This window comes from Hyaena hyaena, unplaced genomic scaffold (assembly GCF_003009895.1).
Source record: "Hyaena hyaena isolate Hyena2069 unplaced genomic scaffold, ASM300989v1 scaffold_655, whole genome shotgun sequence".
Taxonomy (NCBI): domain Eukaryota; kingdom Metazoa; phylum Chordata; class Mammalia; order Carnivora; family Hyaenidae; genus Hyaena; species Hyaena hyaena.
This window is the reverse complement of record NW_024081289.1, coordinates 287,967-308,248: the sequence shown is the minus strand read 5'-3', so window position 1 is coordinate 308,248 and position 20,282 is coordinate 287,967. Positions and strand designations below refer to the sequence as shown.

The following is a 20,282-nucleotide window of genomic DNA, read 5'->3' as shown; positions in this document are numbered from 1 at the left end:
CATTGTCCATTTTTATGCTTCATAGACACCTCACATTCAACATGTCCAAAATGGCATACCTTCCTCCCAAATGTGTCTCTACTTCTAGTTTGGATCTCTTTAGGGACTGACGCTATCTACTCAGTCATTCACATAGGAAAGCTAGGCATCATCCTAGATACCTCAAGTCATTAACTCGGGCTAATTCTACTTCCTTAAGCTCTCCTATCCAGCCCCTATAAGTCCCCACTGCTACTGCCTTAGTTCAGCCTCTGAGCATCTCTAGCTTAGATGACTCAACCACTTCCTAACTTCTTTTCCTGCCTCATTTTGTTCTCTTAAATCTATTCACAAATTGGTTACTAGATTTGGCCATATAACCACCCTGCTTAAAACCCTTCAATGAATGGGGCACCTGGGTAGCTCAATCGGTTAAGCGCTGACTTCTGATTTCAGCTCAGGTCATAATCTCCCAGTTTTTTTAGTTCAAGCCCCATGTTGGGCTCTGAGCTGATCCTATGGAGCCTGCCTGAGAGACTCCCTCTCTCCCTGCCCCTCTCCTCCTCACACTCTGTCTCTCTCAAAATAAATAAACAAGGTTTAAAAAAAAAAAAACTTTCAAGGAAAACTCCATAGTGATTGTCTCTGGGAAGAATTGGGGGCAGGGGGCTACAATAAGAGAAATATTTATCTTTCACTGTAGTATGATTGGAATTGTTTACCACAGCATGTACTACTGTAATACAAAACTAAAGTTTCAGCAGTTGCAAATGCCTATGATACAAAGTCCTTCATAATCTCCCTGCTGATTACTTTTTAAGCTGCTCTCTCAAGACACTTCCTTAGCCCTGAAGTCTACCCTTTTATCTTTTAAGGTTATGCCCAAATGTTACATCCTCCTGACTTTGCCACGCAGGGACCTCGCTCTCCTTTGTGTCTACTTTGTGCCATAAATATACCTCCAACATGGCATTTACAGACCACGTTGTACATAATACTTAAACAAGTTGTTTGAAATCTCCTCCTTGGCCTTAGATTCCCTGAGGGCATAAGGTGTTGCTTGTTCACCTTTAAATTTTCAGTCTAGTTACCGAATCAAAATTTATAATGGGTGGAGCTTGGATGAGAGTGTTTTGAAAATGTTCATCTGCTGATTCTAACTCAACCTCCTGCTAACAACTGCACTAAATTATAAACTCCTTGAGATCAGGAATCATTGTGACCAGCATGATGTAAATGATCAATAAATGGTTTCTAAACTGGAACTGAAGTAGAGGGAGAAAAAGTTGGAGCTTGAGTTTTGAAGGCATCAGAATACAAGAAGGTGTGTGAAATTGTGGCAGTAAATAAGCTTGCTCAACAGAGTATAAAGTGAGAGTAGGAAGGAAGCCTGGGCAGACTTCTTTGTCACCCAGTAACTGCAGAGGACTCATTTACATGAGTTTTTCCATCCAGGCTAAGTTCCTTAAGGCCAGGAACTTTGTCCTATTCATCTCTGTCCACCTGTCACAACAGTGCACGGTACCTGTTAGGAGCTCAGGAACCTTTTGCTGAGCTGTATCAGTGACACTGATAAAAGAGGGAGGTACAAAACTTCAAGAACACAAAGGAAGAAGTGACTACTTTGGCCAAGGATTCGGGTGGGGTAGGGGGGGCTGGAAACAGACGTTTTTCAGAGAGATGAGAGAGCTCAGTCCTGAAAGAGAAGTTCATTTGGCAAAGAAGTGGCCAGAACTTCAAGTAGAGGGAACAGCAGGAGCAAAGGTACCAAGGCATGAACAGCACAGTGCATACACCCTTTCCATGTGGCTGGGAGTCCAGTGCATGAGACAGAAAAAATGTTAGGGAGCTTTAGAAAATGAGGCTGAGAGGACCTGACTGTGAGGGACCATGGATGCCACCTAAGGATTTAAGCCTGTCTGTGGGTGGCCAATGAGGAGTTTTAATTATAACCTGAAATGACCACACGGATTTTTCTATAAAGTAACCAGCGGCAGCACGAAAGGCTGGGTAAAGAATTGAGACTCAAGGCAAGGAGCTTGATCAGTGGCTGACAGTCCAGCTAACAAACCCAAGGAAAAACTGTATCCTACTTAAGTCTTATACCAGAGAGAAAGGAAGGAAGAGAATGAGAAATCCATGCTGTAAAAACTCAAGATTAAAGTCAAGCGACCTGCTGATCACCAAGCTGCGCTTGTTTTGGGTCTGAACTGGATGGGACATTCCTAAGTGAGAATGCCCTGGACCTTTCGGATCTACCTCAAGAGTTCCAAGCTCCTTCCCCTCACGGCCACACTTCTGCGCAAGGACCAACTGCACTGAAGGGCGTGGGAAGAACCAAACAGCGTCTCAGGCGAACCGGGAACACTGCGGTACCTAGTTCGGACTGGGGGGGAGAATTGCGCGTGCGCATCTAAAGCGCGTGCCCCGCCCCCCGCCTTTAAACCTGGCGGCGGGAAAGGGGACTCCGCACTTTCCAAGAGTGCCCCCGCGGCTCAGAAAGGACGCCGTCCGCTAGAGCCCTCCCTCCCACACACTCACCCGCTCCCCGCTGGTCCTCAGGATCCCCGCCGAGCCAGCGGCCCGCAGGCCCCCGACTGTAGCCTTTCCCGCCACCTGGCCGAGTGAGACCAATCCCCGTCTGCGTGGGAGCGGGGCGGGGCGAACAGGCTGGTCCATGTGACTCCAAGCGAGCAGGGGGTGGTGGTGATGAAGTAAGGAAAAGGGAAGCAAGTACACCTATTGTTTTATCTTAGTCTATCCCCTATATTGAGCTAAGAATCATAGCGCTATGAATGTTCTGCCGACTTAAGATAATAGAAATCAAAATCTGATTAGAGTTAAATTTACATTCTTCTTCCCCTTCTCCTAGTCAAGTGGATTATTCCAAAGTCTCAAAGGGTAGTTAGAAAAATTAGGCTCTATTTGGGAGGAATTGGAGAGTTGAGCTAAGGGCTAGAGTGGTCTTTTGTCGGCGGGGTGCCTTTCACGCTAGGGAGATAGGCTTAAAGCTTGCCAGAAAGGAAGAGAACAACAATAAATATCCACTGGTTAAGTTGAGGATCTCCTCTGGACTCTCCTGAGATGGGTGTATTTTGCCCATGACAAAAGAAGATAGGGCTCAAACGAATAATTATCTCCTGAATTATTAAGCATTTGAAAAGAAGGAAACGATTTCTGGGCTATGAAGAGAGAAGAAAGATGAAAGGACACATGTGAGAAAAGTGAAAAGACGCACACAAAAAAGGAGAATAAAGAAGACTATAAAACTAGGGGGGAAAAAACCATTTGAAGGGTGTTTTTGAACCGCTGTAACTAAATTAAAACTCTGAGGGCCAAAGACTCCCTCTCCTACTGCCCTCCCACCCCCAACCTCTGCATTTGCTCTAGGCATCAGATTTCCTGTTTTGACTTTAGGCAACCCTTCTGTGACTTACATACTATCTGCCTGAAGGCCCCTCTGGGGATTTCTGGCAGAAGGGCTAAACTACTTAATTTTTCTAGATTCTAGGCTCACCCTACCCCTTGTTTAGGATGGCAGCTCACTGGCCCAGGGCCTCCAAAGAGATCCATCATATCAGAATGAACACAAAACCCAGCTGGTGGATGTAGACAAGTTTATGTGGCTTTACAGAACAGTTCAAACCCAGTGTTCACTTTTCTCAGAGCTACTTCCCTACCCAAGTCCCTGGGGCAAGCATCCCTGAGACAAGTAGACTGCACTCTTCTATTAACTTCCCCAAAACTTTCTAGTACAACTGCAACCTGTTCTGAGACTAATACCTCCATTTCCTCTCTCCCTGCCTCCAGCTTCTTCCTCCCAACCTTGGAATGCCTTGTCTCCATCTGCCTCCTGTAAGGAGTACTCCCTGCTTCCCTGCTCCTGCAGAAACCTCAGGCCATAAACTTGACTTGGCATCAGGGTGAAGGCCAGAAGCTTAAAGGTCTTGGTTCCCTATATTCACCACACTGGATTGGGAGAGGAAGGTATAGGATGACACCTTTTTTCCCTTCCCTACCTCTCCTGTTATGCCCCAAAACTCAGACACAGCCACGTTCACTCACATTCATACGCACAATCATGCACACACAGCGGCGAAGAGAGGTGGGATGGGGAGGAAGGGAAGTTTGCACAAATCAGCTCATGAATGCAACTTGAAAGATTTCACACAGCAAAAGGCAAAAAAAAAAAAAAAAAAAACACATAAATTAAAAAATAAAGAAATACATGTCCCTCCCCCAGTCTTTCTTCATCCAGGGGCTGGCTCAGCCCCTCTGAATAAACCCAGAAGCTTCCTACTCCCTCTAGCCAACTGGAGGTTTCACAGGGCCTGGGTCTTCAGTTCAACAGGTTCCCCTGTGCCTTCTGGTTGTCCATTGGAGTCACTGGGCCTGGCACCCTTGAGAATAGACAGTCTCTCTGAAACACTCTTGAGCCGGGGGAAGAGGAGAAAGTCGTAGAGGAGACTGCCTAGTCCTCCTCCAATGATTGGGCCCACCCAGTATACCTGTAGGAAAAGGAGAGGAATAATCAGACTTGGGAAAGGAATCAAGAGCAAGTGGGCTGTTTGGGTGGTTGAGTCAGTTGAATATCTGACTTTGGCTCAGGTCATGATCTTGTGATTTGTGAGTTTGAGTCCCACATCAGGCTCTATGCTGACAGCTCAGAGCCTGGAGCCTGCTTCCAATTCTGTGTCTCTCTCTGCCCCTCCCCTGCTCACGGTCCATCTCTCTCTCTCTCTCTCTCTCTCTCTCTCAAAAATAAACATAGGGGGACCTGGGTGGCTCAGCCAGTTAAGCATCTGACTTCAGCTCAGGTCATGATCTTGCGGTTTGTGGGTTCAAGCCCCGCATTGGGCTCTGTTCTGACAGCTCAAAGCCATAGGCTGCTTCCAATTCTGTGTGTGTGTGTCTCTCTCTCTGTCCCTCCCCTGCTTGTCCTCTCTCTCAAAAGCAAATAAACATCTTTAAAAAACTTAATAAATAAACATTAAAAATGTTTTTAAAAAATGTTTTAAAAAAAAGCAAGGCTATTCTTTTTCTAACCCTATGGGTGGAAAACAGACATCTGCACTTGGCACATACAATTGGGCACTCTTTAAGCAGAAATCAGTGTTTGTTTGTTTTTAGATTCTAAGCTGCTTCACTGCCAATACCTCAAAACTTACCATTTCTTTGCTGACTCACCAAATTACTCGTTTATCCCACATCTTCTCAGCACATGTATATTCTTATTTTTTATCAGTCTGCACTAGTTTATATATTTGAAAAAAATTTTAATTGTGGTAAAACACATAAAATTTACCATCTTAACCATTTCTTTTTTTTTTTAAGTTTACTTATTTATTTTTAAAAGAGAGAGAGAGAGAGAGACCAACAGAGCACAAGCAGGATGAGGGGCAGAGAGGGAGAGAAAATCCCAAGGAGGCTCCACACTGTAAGCACAAAGCCCGATGGCAGGGCTCAAACTCATGAACCATGAGATCTTGATCTGAGCTGAAACCAAGAGTCAGACGCCTAACCGGCTGAGTCAACCAGGTGCCCCTCATCCTAACCATTTCTTTTTTTTTTTTTAATTTTTTTAATTTATTTTTTTATTTCTAGGAGAGAGAGAGATAGACAGACAGCATGAGCAGGGGAGGGTCAGAGAGAGAGGGAGTCACAGACTGAAACAGGCTCCAGGCTCTGAGCTGGCAGTCAGCACAGAGCCCGACGCGGGGCTCAAACCCACGAACCGCGAGATCATGACCTAAGCGAAAGTCGGACGCTTAACCGACTAAGCCACCCAGGCGCCCCTCATCCTAACCATTTCTAAGTGTACAGTTCAGTAGTGTTAAGTATATGCATATTGTTGTGCAACAAATCTCCAGAACTTGTTCATCTGGCAAACCTGAAACTTTATCCACATTAAATAATAGCTCCCCATTGCTCCCTCTTCCCAATCCCTGTCAACGACCATTTTGCTTTGTTTCAATGAATCTGACTACTCTAGATACCTCACATAAGTTGGATTATACAGTCTGTCATTTTGTGACTGGTGTATTTCATGTAGCATAATGTCCTCAAGTTTTATCCATGTTGTAGCATCAGTAAGTCTCCTTTTTTGAGGCTGTATATTATTCCAGTATATGTACATACTGCATTTTGTTTATCCATACATTTATGAGGGACACTGGGTTGCTTCCACTTTTTGGCTATTGTGAATAATGCTGCCATGAAAACAGGGATACAGCTTTTAATTTTTTTTTTTTTTTAATTTCTGTATGTTTGGCTGGCCTATAGCCAAAGAACACAAACATAACCAATTTTTACTGAGGACTTATTTTATGCCAGATTCTGTGCTAAATGTTTCACATGTATAACTTTCATACTTATTTTTCATAACACCTCATTTTATGTTAAGGAAACTGGGGTACAGAATGACTCAGCCATTTGCCATGGTCACACACAAGGTCAATAATGTGCTAGACCTGGAATGAGCCCCAGGCCCATCTCTACTTACACATATCCTGAGCTCTGAGAGTAGAAGTTTTCGACTTCCTGTTCAGTGGTGTATCCTCACAGTGCTAGTTTTAGAATCCTGTGGATACTTAGTAAAAATCCCTTGACCAACCAGTGAAGGAACAATATGAGCAAGAACCTCTCTTTCTAGCAAAATAATGAATCCTGCTCCCATAGGCATGCCAAATTCTGTGACAGCCCCTTTAGTTGAGTGCTGGTGAAGCAGTTAACACATCCAGATGAAAGATAGGAGCCAAACATGGAACCTGCAGCCCACACCCATCCAGGAGGGCTTCAGGATCTTGCCCCTCTCCCCTCACTTACCCAGTGGTTGGTGAAGTTTCTGGTGAGAATGGCAGGAGCAAAGGAGCGGGCAGGGTTCATGCCTGCACCAGTATAATACATCTGCAAAAGACACAGTCATAACTGAGACACTTTTCCCTACTCCACTCCAGCTTCTCTCCCCACAACCCACATGTCTCTAAGGGCTGGCACCTTGCCTCCAGCCAGCAGCAAGTAGGGAAGAACTAGCCGCATGGGGGTTCCACAGTGGAGTGAAGGCACTAATGCTTCATAGGGGGACAGACTGTGGATCCATAGGCAAAACTCACATCTAACCATGATGCATACATTTCTACTTCGGAGTCAAGAATGACCAGATTATAGTGGTCACAAAAGAGGAATAGAACAAGGTTGATTTCTCTGTGCTGACTGATAGAGTTAGGTAGATTATGTTCATGTCTGACAGTGAGGTGGGCAGAAAGAATATTTAAAAGTTAGAAAAGGTTTAGGGGCCCTGGAATCCTTCAACAAGAAGTTGATCCTCTCTCCTGCTTACCCCAAAGAGGTGCCCCAGGGTGAGGGAGAAGCCAACAGCCAGGGCCACAGATCCCAGGCGGCCATTCCGCCTCTCGTCGTATGTGGCAAAGATGCAGAGCACAAATTGGAGTGTCAGGAAGATCTCCACCGTGGTGGCCTGGCCCACACTTACCCCAGGGTGCAACTGGGCAAAGGAAGAAGAAAGGAGGCAGCTCATTAAGGTTGCTGCAATGTTACTTCCTCAAGGTTTCCCAGACAGGAACACCCTTATGGCATCAGTTGACTGGCGAGGAAGGATAATACAACCCCCTTCATAGTAATTGTATTTGTTTCTTATTTTATCCTAATAATACTCCTTCATGGTGGACATAATTATACCCATTTATGCAGATGAGGAAACTGAGGCCCCATAAGTAAAATAAGTTTCCTCAAGAACCTGCAAGGAGTTGGAAGAAAAGCTGAGACCAGAACTCAGGTTTCAGGTTTCTTGAGTCAGTCCAGGGCTTTTTGCCTTCCTTACTCCTCCAAAGAAAGATACACACACACACACACACACACACACACACACACACACACACACAATGTCCCAGCCCTCTGAGGAACCGATGGGCCTCCACCAGGCGCACACACACACACACACACACACACACACACACAATGTCCCAGCCCTCTGAGGAACCGATGGGCCTCCACCNCACACACACACACACACACACACACACACACACAATGTCCCAGCCCTCTGAGGAACCGATGGGCCTCCACCAGGCAGGGAATCAGGGTACCAGGTTCCTCCAGCCCCACTTAGCTGACCATTACCGTATTAAGTGCTAGGTTTCCTCGGACGGCAGGCGGGGTAACACTATACAGCACGGCAGCCCCAGCCACGGCTCCCAGGAGTTGGGCTGCCATATAGCAGAAGGCACGGAGCAGAGACATCTGGGAACCCACAAGGAAGGCAAAAGTGACTGCAGGATTGACATGGGCTCCACTGATGTGGCCCACAGCCTGCACCAGCGTAGCCAGGGCCAGGCCAAAGGCCAGAGCCACCTGCAGGACATGCAGGGGTCCGGGGGCCCAACGCAGTGAAGCCCCTAGTCCGAAAAAGACATAGAAGAGGGTGGCAAAGAACTCAGCAAATATGGCCCTCCAGAAGGAGGCTGACCGCAGTTCCCACATGGCAGGGGGGATGGGCACAATGCCTGGGTCCCTGATACCCCCCTGGCCTGATCTGAGTGGACAGTCCCCTTTATAGAGGACTCTTAATCCCTGGGAGGGGCAGATTGAAGTGGCTGGCCCAGCCTCTTAACCCCTTCATGGCTGTGGAGGGCTGGGCCCACTCATGCATCTGATAAAGCTGTTGGATTTTCCCCTCCCTCTTCCACTGGAAGAGGAGTAGAGCCATAGGTGTTAGGGTGGGGGTAGAGTCAAGGCTGGAGAGGCTCTGAGAGGAAGGGATCAAGAACAGGGGGACTATAAAAGTCTGTCTTTCTCTGTGTTCATGGTCCTGACTGACATCTATATTAGAACATTCCTCAATTCTGCTTGGAAGGTCAGTCAGACTGAGTTCACTTCATGGGGTATGAGACTGTGCTCCTGAGGTCCTTCAGTCTCTCCTCTGAGTTGGCCAGAGGTAAGGGTGGGGGTGGGGGTCAGGAGTGGGGTCCAGCAGGGAAGTTGGAACTAAAGAGAATTCTTTAGTTCTCTGGGATTAGAGTCCCTTTGCCCATTGGTTGGTTTGGTCTGGAATCTGTGGACCCTGCAGCTCTGGGACAGAATAGTTCTGCTGTGTCTGGTTTTCTCGAAGCCCAGGTTCCCTACCCCCAATCCATGCCAGCACCTCCCTTTCCAAACCTTCAGCCTGGCCATGTAAACCACAAAGATAGGAGGAAGAAGCTTTCTTCCATGGATAGGCTGGGCGCGGGGGTAGGGGCCTGAGGAGGGGGAAGAGGGTTAGTAGTTAAATTTCAAAATCAGTTTATGCTTCATCTTTCCTGACAGGAAGTACTGAAAAGAAAGAAACAGAGTCATGGCTATGGAGCAATGGAAGGGTCTAATACCTCCTAATATGGTCATAATCAGGACATTAGGGTCTTAAATCTTGATCCCTAAGGAAAAGTCTGAAGATGAGGGTATCTGGAGAGAGAAAAGGACAAAATGGGATAGGAGAGGTTGGGGAAAGAAGTTGAGCTGTGCTCAGGCTTGGTGATAAACCTGGGACCTAGAGATGAGGGCTGGGCAATGGTAGAGAAGGCACAATGGGACATAATGGTAGGCTCCAGCATCTCTACACTTTGGCAAGTCATACAAGTCATGAGCTTTTTCCATGAAGCACCAGAGAGAGCAAAAATTTGAAGGAGAGGTCTGCAGTATTGGTCACTAGCATTGGTCCCATCCAGTCACTTGTGGGGAGAGAGGGGGAACACAGATAAAGGCCTATCCTCCTCTCTTCTTCCAATATCCAGCTTGGGGATAGGAAGGGTTGCTGAGAACAGGTCAGAGGAGACTGGAGCTCCCAAATTCATGGAAGAGGAACAATCCATTAGAGATCCATGGAATCTCTTGGGTTCTAGAAGCTCTACCAATCTCTTCACTTCAGGCCCTGTAACCCTTGTTGCATCTTACTCAGAGATGCTCCCAGTTCCCAGTCACCTCTGTTGGTGAATATGCAGTGTTCACACTGCTTCTTGGAAAGGACCCCTGGGCAGGACAGAAGGTAGTATATCATGGTGTTCAGAGGAGAGACTGGTAACAGGTACTTTGGCTCAGATATAGATGGGGATACAAAGTGACAATGCTAGTTATGACTCCTAGTGGGAGTATAAATTGGAATAATGAGTTGGGAACACCGTATAACACCATCATATAAAGATGAACAAACAAGGACACCTGGGTGGTTTAGTCAATTAAGCATCCGACTTTGCCTGAGGTCATGATCTCAATGTTGGTGAGTTTGAGCCCTACATCCGGCTCTTAGTTGTCAGTGTGGAGCTCACTTCAAATCCTCTGGCTCCCTCTCTCTGTCTCTCCCCTGTGTATATGCTCTCCCTCCCTTTCTCTCTCTCGAAAATAAATAAACATTTAAAAAAAGATGAATAAACATAGTTTCTGACCCAGGAATTTCATTTCATTTATATACCCAAGAGAAACTTTTCTGTAACTATGCCAGCAGACATCCACAAGAATACTGAGAGCAGCATTATTTACAATAGCAGAAATTTGAAGCAACCCAAGTACCTATCAATAGGAGAATGGATGTATAGACAATGATATATATGTGTGTGTCTCTCTCCATATATATATAGACACACACACATATGTTTCACACAATGGAAAATTATTCAGCAGTCAAAATGAGTGAATTACTGCAGTGACACTCAGTAAAAGGAATGTATTTTAGCAATAAAATATCAAGTAAAACAAAAAAGGCCCTAAAGATTATACATGGCATGATAACCTTTTTATAAAGTTAAAAAAAAAAATCAGGGCACCTGTCTGGCTCAGTTGGAAGAGGGTATTATTAACAGCAAGAGCTTCTCTCTAATCACCAACTCTACAGCCTCTTATAGAAGAGAAGGGTAAAGTGCAGCTAATTTGGTGCCTTTGTAGACAGCAAATACAATGGTTAGATTTCCTTATTTGAAGCTATCAACTTCTTTCTTTCCTTCTTTTCTCTTCCTTCCTTCCTTCCTCCCCCCACCTCTCCCCAACATGGAGCTCAAACTCATGACCCCAAGATCAAGAGTCGCAAGCTCCACTGACTGAGCCAGACAGGTGCCCCAACTTCTACTCTTTATTCATCATCAAATATTGATAGGAACCTCATGGAGAACTGAACCCTGGCCCATTTCCTTTCATATTGGCCACTTAGCTGAATGCCAAACTTTCAAATTCAATATGAACTCTCAAAAACTCATTTGAGTTTTTGCATAGATTTACATATAATTAGAATACCTATTGTTTTCTATTAGCCTTTTTTTAAAATGTTTATTTATTTTTGAGACAGAGACAGAGCACGAGAAGGGGAGGGGCAGAGAGAGAGGGAGATGCAGAATCCGAAGCAGGCTCCAGGCTCTGAGCTGTCAGCACAGAGCCGGATGCGGGGCTCGAACCCACGAACTGTGAGATCATGATCTGAGCCGAAGTCAGACATTTAACTGACCAAGCCACCCAGGCACCCCTAGCCTAGCTTTTTAAAACAAAACAAAACAAAACAAAACAAAACAAAACAGGGGCATCTAGGTGGCTCAGTAGGTTAAATGTCCAACTTCGGCTCAGGTCATGATCTCACGGTTTATGGGTTTGAGCCCCACATCGGGCTCTGTGCTGACAGCTCAGAGCCTGGAGCCTGCTTCAGATTCTGTGTTTCCCCTCTCTCTCTGCCCCGGCCCCACTCATGTTCTGTTTCTCTATGTCTCAATAATAAATACATATTTAAAAAGTTTTTAAAAAAACAAAACAAACCCCAGCTGTGTCTCCCTTGAGGAGTGGAATCCAGCCTTCCCCAAGCTCCTGCTTTGTACAGGCTGTGTTCTTACCAATGCTAGTGCTCCAGTAGTCACTGAGAAACCCACTGCCAGACTGCCTGGCCCACCTGCTTCCAGTCACTGCTGGTGAGCCACGGCACACATACTGAGTACCTGCTGGATAGTGGAGAAAAACTCCATGCCCAGACCCTGGCCTATGACCTAGCCTGCTCATCTAGATGAGAGCAGAGATGCTAGCACCAGGGTGGAAGGACATAAGCATCCCCTCATCTGCTTCCACCAGGCCCTACCAGCTATCCACCAAGGAAGCTTTAAGCAAAGGATCTGCAGCAAATTACTGAAATTCCTGAGTTGCTTGAGGCTAGCTCATTGGTCTATTTGCATCCATAATGAAGGTGGCTAAATGAGAGGATGCACAGAGCAGGGGTGCCTGCATTTTTGTTCATTCCTTAAACTCCTACCAGCCATCCACCCTTATTACCTACCTAGTATCACCGTAGTCAGGAAGGGGAAGGCTACTGCTTACCTGGATGGCTAGCTGGGCTACAGACACCTGGGGCAGTGTGAGGTAGAAAAGGACTAAGGTCAAGATGGCTGCTGTGCTCTGGGCCAGGACATGGGACACCCCCTAGAGGGGCAAGCCAGTTGGTACAAAGCAGTGCCAGAGTGAGGGCAGGATTTGTGTGGGCCCACATCAAAAATCTGTGCCAGGCTCACCACCACCAGCTCTTAAGGCAAGGTTGAGGGACTGTGCCTAGCACAGAGCTCCCACTAGGGCATGAAGCCCTAAGAACAGTCCCTACAAAGACCAACGTGCACAGGCCTTCAACCAGCACATCTCTCCCAAACCGTTGGTTCTAGATCCTGGGGGATAGGTATGGGAGGTAAGATGAGATCAGGCTGTCTGTCTGGGCTGGCAGTGTCTGCTCCACTCTTCTTCCCTCTGGTCTCCCATATCTTTCCTTCTCTACCTCTCTCCGTTCCCCACCCCCTCAAAAAACTCTCCCAACTAGGCCTTAGCCTCTTCATCCTGCACTTACTGCTCCCTTCCCCAGCATCTGTCGTGAGAGGAAGGAAGAAGGACTGAAGGACAGAATAAGGGAGTGGTCAGAAAATAGGCTCCCACTTGCTTGGCCTGGGATTTAACAAAAGAGAAGAGGAAAGTTCTCAGTTTCAGCAGAAGTAAGGAGTCTACAGAAAAAGATGGTGGTTTCTCCTCTCTGCAAGAATTTTATCTCCTAGGTCACCATTTTGCCAGTCAGGCTCAGAGTCTCTGTTTGGTGTTCCGAACAGTGTCCCAAAAGCAGTTTGGAGACTGCTTTTCTAGGTTTAAGTGAGTGGAGTTGGCATGAGGAGCAAAGTGTTTCAGATGCTTTTTCTGGAGGAGGAGGAAGCCAGAGAGGTGAGAACTCCACTCTTGTGATTAGAGAACATCACATGTCCTTCCTTCAGCCAATAAAGAGGACCTCATCCCTCAACCTGCTACCTCTACCCAGGCAGTAGTCTCCATAAGGGAGCCTTAGACTTTTATATTCACACCTAACCCCTCCATTCTCCTCAGCCTTAGCCCTTCTCTCTTCTATACTAAGTTCTTTCTTCCTCTTTAGTACTCTGACCCAAACTCCCTAAGGAAGGAGCAAGAGCTTATAATGACTTCTGTCATCAGAGGTGCTCACAGTGAAGGTAGAGACTCATCCTTCCACCTCCTAATCATCTTTATAATCCTGGGTTTCAGGAGCCAGAAAGGTAAAGAGGAAAGCTAAGAGGATCTGGAAGACAGTGAGAATTCCAGGGAAGGCAGGGTAAGGATATTTCCATTCCTCACCAGAAACAGAGCAAGCCAGCAAGAAGGTACCAAGGCTGAACTGGCAACCAGGTCTTATTCTAGTGACACTGGAATCTGCAAAGGAAAGTTCCTTTGAGGAAAAATGCCTGGGAGTGAAGGGGATTCCTGGAATACAACACTCTTGGGATCACCCAGGACAGATGCTAAGTTGTCTTTGTCTTCTTTTCTGGTTAGCTTGTTCACTTTTTTTTTTTTTTTGCTATTACTCTACTTTATTCTTGTATTTGGGGTTCTTTTCAGGGGGTGCCAGAGTTTTTAATTCTAGACTCTCCGCCTTTCTCTCTTCTGGCCTTAAATAAGCATACTAACATTTAAAAAATTTTTTCCTACTAAGAACTATGGAAGTGGAGAAAATGGATTTATAAAATAACAAACTTGTAGTAGTTACAAAGTTATTTTAAAGTAGTGATCATCTTGTAGTAGTGACCATCCTGGAGTCTCAACTATCTCTACAGTAGACTGAGATATTTCTTGGTTACTAACAATCAGCCTTCCAACCTCTTTATATTCCTGGGGCTAGGGATCCCAAGTTTACTATACCCTCTTCAATAAAGAAGGCTCCATTTCTCAGTTTTCTAGAGGTACCATAGGAAGTATAATCAATAATATTAGGGAGTGAGTGCATCTATAAATCTCAATGAATCTGCAGGCAGAGCTATTTGTCTTGTATCATTTCTCCACAGGGGTTTCATGTAATTACCATACCCGCCTCTGAGGTTATCCAGGAACAGTTTACTACCTCTCTGAAGCTACTCCTTGGCCAGCCCATATGATCAAGACCTAAAGAATAACCTAGATCTGGATTTCATAAAAATATCTAACCTGTTGGGGTGCCTGGGTGGCTCAGTTGATTAAGTATTTGACTCTTGGTTTTGGCTCAGGTCATGATCTGTTTGTGAGTTTGAGCTCCATGTTGGGCTCTGTGCTGACAGTGCAGAGCCTGCTTGGGATTGTGTCTCCCTCTCTCTTTGCCCCTCCCCTGCTCACTCCGTCTCTCTCTCAAAAATAAATAAATAAACTTGAAAAAAAAAATCTAACCTGCTGATCTAACAGGATTGTATGAGGATTAGTGAGATATACCCAGGCAATATACACATTAAGTTAGCTGCCTTAAAATATAAATGAACTGGGGCTCCTGGGTGGCTCAGTCGGTTGGGCGTCCGACTTCGGCTCAGGTCATGATTTCATGGCTTGTGGGTTCGAGCCCCGCATCAGGCTCTGTGCGGACAGCTAGCTCAGAGCCTGGAGCCTGTTTCAGATTCTGTATCTCCCTTTTTCTGACCCTCCCCTGCTCATGCTGTCTCTCTCAGAAATAAATAAAAATTTTTTAAAAATTAAAAAAAATTATATATGTATATATAAATGAACTGATTCCTGAATTAATCAGATATAAACATACTTTATGATTGTCAAGTATTGAACACCCTCTCTGGCAATTACAATGTGAATTGAGATATGGTCCTGAGGGGTTGGGTGAACCTCCATCTCTCTATCTACCACGTGGAATCTCTATCCCAGCCCCATATTCAGAATGCCAGATCAGCATGTAACCCAGCTCCATTGTGTGGATAGTTTCATAGGACAAAGGCCCCAGCATAGCACAAGCCAGACTAGCAGCCCCTTTGGCTAGCTCCTGAGGGCCCCCCTTCTCTCTCTTTCTCTGGTTATGCTTTGCTGACTGCTGACTCCTGGCAAAGTCCAGAACAATCACCAAGCTCTGTGCATCATCCGTCTCCCATCCATAGTTAAGGGCTCCAATTAGCACTTGGATCAGGTGAGAGCTCCCAGATATTAGAAATGGGGTAATCCAAGAAACAGAATGAAAACAGACTGAAACATCCTGAACTTGTCTCTTTCTCCCCTTCTTTTCTAGGGAGTCAGACACAACTCCAAGTCAAGGAGACCAGTGCTCACTATGATTAGGTTCTATTCTAAGTACTTAACAGTATATGCGTTATCTCACATACTGGTTTCCCCTAGGATTGCACTATCAGCTTATTCCCTACTTATTCTAGTGACATCCTTTCCTTGAATGACTTCACCTATGTCTACTCTCACTCTAAATGTATTCTTTTAATTTTTAAAAAATTTTAAAAGTTTATTTCCTTTGAGGAGAGAGAGAGTGTACGCACACATGTGCACAAGCTGGGGAGGGGCAGAGAGGAAAGACAGAATCCCAAGCAGGCTCTGCATCATCCACCCAGAGTCTGTTGCAGGGCTCAAACTCTTGAACTGCAAGATCATGACCTGAGCCGAAATCAAGAGCTGGACACTTAACCAACTGTGCCACCCAGGCACCTCTCTCCCTCAAAACTTATATCTATCTATCTATCTATCTATATATATACACATATATATTTATTATTGAGAGAGACAGAGAGACAGAAAGACAGAGACAGAGCATGAGTGGGAGAGGGGCAGACAGAGGAGGAAACACAGAATCAAAAGCAGGCTCCAGGCTCTGTGCTGTCAGCACAGAGTCAGATATGGGGCTCGAACTCACTGACAGTGAGATCATGACCTGAGCTGAAGTCAGATGCTTAATTGACTGAGCCACCCAGGTACCCCAATTTATATCTATATATTTACAGAACATTTTCACCTGGGTGTCCCACAGACACCTCAAATACAACCTGTCTGAAACAGAATGCATTCTCTTCCCTTCATTCAAACATGCTTTTCTTCCTGCAGCCAATCATTAAATCAGAAACCTATGAATAGCTTTGACTCCTTTCCCTATCCTCACTCTCACCTAACTAGTCACCAGAACTCTACCAATTCTATCTTTCAGGTGACCTAACCCACACCACATCTCACCTGAAAACTCTAGACCCTGTTTGGCCCTGTTTCTGGTCTCATTTCCTCTCCAATTTATTCTTTATGTTGCTGTCAGCTTTATCTTTATAAAAGCACCTGTAATTTGTCATTTCCCTGTGTCCCTTCAACAGCTCCTGAATGCTTGAAAGACATTACTATGGGGGAACCTGGGTAGTTCAGTCAGGTAAGTATCTGAGGTTAAGCGTCTAACTCTTATTTCTGGATCAGGTCATGATCTCACGGTTCCTGAGATCAAGCCCTGAGTCAGGCTCTGCACTGGCAGTGCGGAGTCTGCTTGCGATTCTTTTTCTCCCTCACTCAAAATAAATAAATAAACATTAAATTAAAAATACATTACTATGAATGCAGAACTCCTCACAATTCAGCCTTAACTTTTCCAACTGTTCTTCATCTCTCTCCAGCATGAGGCCTTGGCAATTTTGTGCTTTTTGTGCCTCCTTAAATACCTCATTCTGTTTCATTACCCAGTGCTTTAGCAGAAGTTGTTCCCTATACCTTGAATGTCTTTTCCCCTTTCGTATGTCAAGCGCAACTCTATCACTTCTTCATTATTATGCATGAAAACGTTAAGAATTAATTACTTGTACATTAGCAACGAGGTAGGTAAATCATCTCAGTGATTAAGGTAAGTTTATCAGATAGCTGGTCAGTCTGTGAAAGTAAAATAAGAGATGACAGGCAAGAAGTTATATCCTGAGCAGGAAATAAAGTAACAGAGGTGTATCTAAGTGACAGTATGAGGATTCTGCAGTGATTGCTTCAGCTCTCACATCTAGGATGGAACCTAAAGAGAAACACCACAGAAACAGAGCTCAGGAAATTTCTTATTACCCCCAAAATGCAAAGTACTGAGAGAGCAAGACTTTTGAGAAGGAATTCTCTCCTCCATGCCGTCGCTCCTAGGCTTATGAGGAATAGAAACCTCTCTTCTCATATACGTTAGGCACGATGTGAAGGCTGGACCAGGCTGACCCCTGGTGGAGAGAATGAGCCAGCCACTGCACTACTTTCTCCGTTTATCCTCATTCATTTTCTAATTCAAAAACAACAGTACTTAGTCTGTGTCAAGGGTAAAAGTGAGGCCTTAAGTCACAGAGAAAAAAGGGCTTAATCACCATTCCCAAGAATTATTAATAAACCATTCTTAATTCCCATTCTTAAGAACCTAATGGGTGAGGTAAGTGTCTGCCTCTTTAAACGTTCCCTTCGCCGCAGAACTGGGGAGAATGGGAGTCCAGTCACAAGGCTAATGCAGTAGTCCAGGGGAGAAATGTGATGGGGACTCAACGATAATCATATATATGAGATGAGGGAGGCAAAGAAATCAAGGGCTTCTATGTTTCTGGCTCGGGCAACTGGCTGGTATGGGTTGCCAGTTCACAGGGTCAGGGAACCTATGCGGAGAAGCCTGTGTAGGGAAGACGAAGGAAGTTTTAGATACTTCCCTTTAGATAGGGAAGACCTAAAGGAAGTTCAAGGTCACTGGCGGGGTGGGATCGGGGTACATCCAAGTAGAAATCTCTAATAGGTTGTTGGATATACAAATCTACAAATCAGGAAAGAAACATGGGGTGGGGTTTTGAGTCCTTCTCCAGTAACTCTGAACATAGAAAACCAACGTTTACAGTATTTACATATTATTTAAAATAACCTGCTACATAACTTAGTGGTTGTTGTTTGTCAAGTTGTAGTCTAAGTTATTCTCTCATTTAATTTTTGCCAAGGTCAAAAGGGTTTTTACAAATGAGAACACTTAAAAACTCAGATAAGTGATTTGCCCAAGGTCACACAGAGGAGCTGGGTTTGAGTCCCATTACTGTTTAATTCTAAAATCTATACGTTTTGATATCTTGCTACACCATCTTTTTAAAGGTCCTACTTCGTAAAAATGTGAGCAGCATTCCCGGGGAAAAAACGAAATAAACCGTAAGAAGCGCCCGCGACCTAGAACACAACTCACTAAGATGGCGGCTCCCCTGCTGGACGCTGGCTCCCTTACGTCATCACACTGCGCGGCTGCCTTTTGTGCACCACGTCGGAAAGGAGCCGGCGGGCACATGGCGGGGTCTCAGGCCAGAGGGCGTGCCCTATTCAGCCCTGGCGCAAGATGGCGCTGCCTTTTGCACGTTCGCTGTGCTTGTGCCGCCGGGGAGCCAAACGACTAGGGGTTGCCGTCGCGGAAGCCCGCAGAGGTAGGATTATTTCTTTTTACTCTTTTTTACCTCCAAAATGGCTTCTCTTATTCACGGGAGTCCCCTTAGATCATTTCCCCTTCCCGATCTGCGTTGGTCTTGAAAGTCCAAACCTGAGACACTGTCTGTTGGGTTTTGTTTGTTTTTATGCCGAGGCTTCCCAGTCTGAAAGCCCGTATTGAAATGCCTCACTCTTGCCCGCGTGACATTCTCTTTCCTGTTTCCTCATGAGTGCATGACTGCCTGCTTCAGCTCTAATACGTATATATCGCCAGATCTAGGGTGTTAGCGCCCGTCATCATCTAATCTCTTTGCTCTGCTCACAGGCATCAGTTTCAAACTGGAAGAAAAAACCGCCCACAGCAGCCTGGCACTCTTCAAAGGTGACACAGGTGTCAAGTACGGCATAGTAGGATTGGAGCCCACCAAGTTGGCCCTGAACGTGGAGCGTTTCCGGGAATGGGCCGTAGTGCTGGCAGACACAGCGGTCACCAGTGGCAGGCACTACTGGGAAGTGACAGTGAAGCGCTCCCAGCAATTCCGGATAGGAGTGGCCGATGTGGATATGTCCCGGGATAGTTGCATCGGTGTTGACGATCGTTCCTGGGTGTTCACGTATGCCCAGCGCAAGTGGCACACCATGTTGGCCAACGAAAAAGCCCCTATTGAGGGCATGGGGCAGCCAGAGAAGGTGGGGCTGCTGCTGGAGTATGAGGCGCAAAAGCTGAGTCTGGTGGATGTGAGCAGAGTCGCTGTGGTCCACACGCTACAGACAGATTTCCAAGGTCCAGTGGTACCTGCCTTTGCCCTTTGGGATGGAGAGCTGCTGACCCACTCGGGGCTTGAAGTGCCTAAAGGCCTCTAGCATGTCCTTCACTGGAGTCCTTAATCATGCTCTTTCTTGGGTAGCCTCCTGGTGAAACTGCCTGAAACCTTTTAATTTTGCCGCCAAGCAACCTCTAACTCTGGCAATTCAGTCCTCTATGTAATGTCTCAGTCTTTTTCCTCTACCCTACCCTGTGAAGACTGGGCATACAGCCACCCTCTCCCCTCCCCCAATCTACCACCAGTTTCCTAGGCTACCCTGAGTATCCTTAACCTGACTGGCTTCCTTCAGTCCCTCTTCCTCCCTGTGCCCAGACCTTCTCAGACTGCATTCAGTTCTGGGGTCTTATCTTTCAACTGAATTTATTCATCACTGTGATACCTCCGCCTCCCTTTGCTCCCATGTAATGTCCTCTTCTTCCCCTTTCCCCCTTGGGGCTCTACAGGATCTCTCCAGAGTAAATCCTTTCTACCTCTGGCTGGAGGAGTGGTACAGTCAATGTCCTGGACCTTTCCCTGTCGCACATACAGAGTCTTGGCTCTGGTTCCCTCAGGAAGTGCTTTTCTGTGTCCAAATGAAACAGAGCCCTCCTTCCCCAGTACCTCAGTGCCAGACTTTCAGCCCCACACAGCTGCAGCTATCACCACCTAGAGTCCATCTGCCTTGATCTGCACATCCCTGACATCTGGTCAATCTGTTATAATCATTGGGCCAGTTACAACCATGATAAAAGGAGACAAGATACTTGTGCCACAGCTGGAACTTCCAGAGGGAGGAGGGAGCCCTGAGATCTT

General features: G+C 45.9%; 3 protein-coding genes across 3 annotated transcripts in view; 1 reads left to right on the top strand and 2 right to left on the bottom strand.

The window, feature by feature from the left end:
• Nucleotides 1-2,609, bottom strand: part of TIMELESS (timeless circadian regulator) — a 29,330-nt gene extending 26,721 nt beyond the window's left edge. Inside the window, exon 1 of the mRNA XM_039216891.1 lies at nucleotides 2,521-2,609. The gene's annotated coding sequence lies outside the window, so the exon portion shown is untranslated. The remainder of the gene's footprint in view (nucleotides 1-2,520) is intronic.
• A 970-nt stretch (nucleotides 2,610-3,579) lies between these two features.
• On the bottom strand, nucleotides 3,580-8,478 carry LOC120219932 (major intrinsic protein of lens fiber). The gene is made up of 4 exons (XM_039216854.1): nucleotides 8,119-8,478; nucleotides 7,319-7,483; nucleotides 6,805-6,885; nucleotides 3,580-4,487 (listed from the first exon to the last, which is right to left on the bottom strand). Exons 1-4 carry the CDS (start codon nucleotides 8,476-8,478, stop codon nucleotides 4,302-4,304), a joined length of 792 nt encoding a protein of 263 aa, XP_039072785.1. The 3' UTR covers nucleotides 3,580-4,301.
• Nucleotides 8,479-18,527: 10,049 nt separating this feature from the next.
• Nucleotides 18,528-20,220, top strand: SPRYD4 (SPRY domain containing 4). Its single transcript, XM_039216855.1, has 2 exons — nucleotides 18,528-18,662; nucleotides 18,989-20,220. Exons 1-2 carry the CDS (start codon nucleotides 18,578-18,580, stop codon nucleotides 19,525-19,527), a joined length of 624 nt encoding a protein of 207 aa, XP_039072786.1. The 5' UTR covers nucleotides 18,528-18,577; the 3' UTR covers nucleotides 19,528-20,220.
• Nucleotides 20,221-20,282: the final 62 nt, after the last annotated feature.

What these genes read in the sequence shown, in the direction of transcription:
- LOC120219932 (XM_039216854.1), bottom strand. Translation starts at nt 8,478, where the DNA reads ATGTGGGAACTGCGGTCAGCCTCCTTCTGGAGGGCCATATTTGCTGAG. An exon ending in GAAACCTAGCACTTAATACG is followed by an intron (nt 7,484 to 8,118) that starts GTAATGGTCAGC and finishes TCCTTTGCCCAG; the next exon opens with TTGCACCCTGGGGTAAGTGT. An exon ending in GAAACTTCACCAACCACTGG is followed by an intron (nt 4,488 to 6,804) that starts GTAAGTGAGGGG and finishes CTTTTCCTACAG; the next exon opens with GTATACTGGGTGGGCCCAAT.
- SPRYD4 (XM_039216855.1), top strand. Translation starts at nt 18,578, where the DNA reads ATGGCGCTGCCTTTTGCACGTTCGCTGTGCTTGTGCCGCCGGGGAGCC. An exon ending in CGTCGCGGAAGCCCGCAGAG is followed by an intron (nt 18,663 to 18,988) that starts GTAGGATTATTT and finishes CTCTGCTCACAG; the next exon opens with GCATCAGTTTCAAACTGGAA.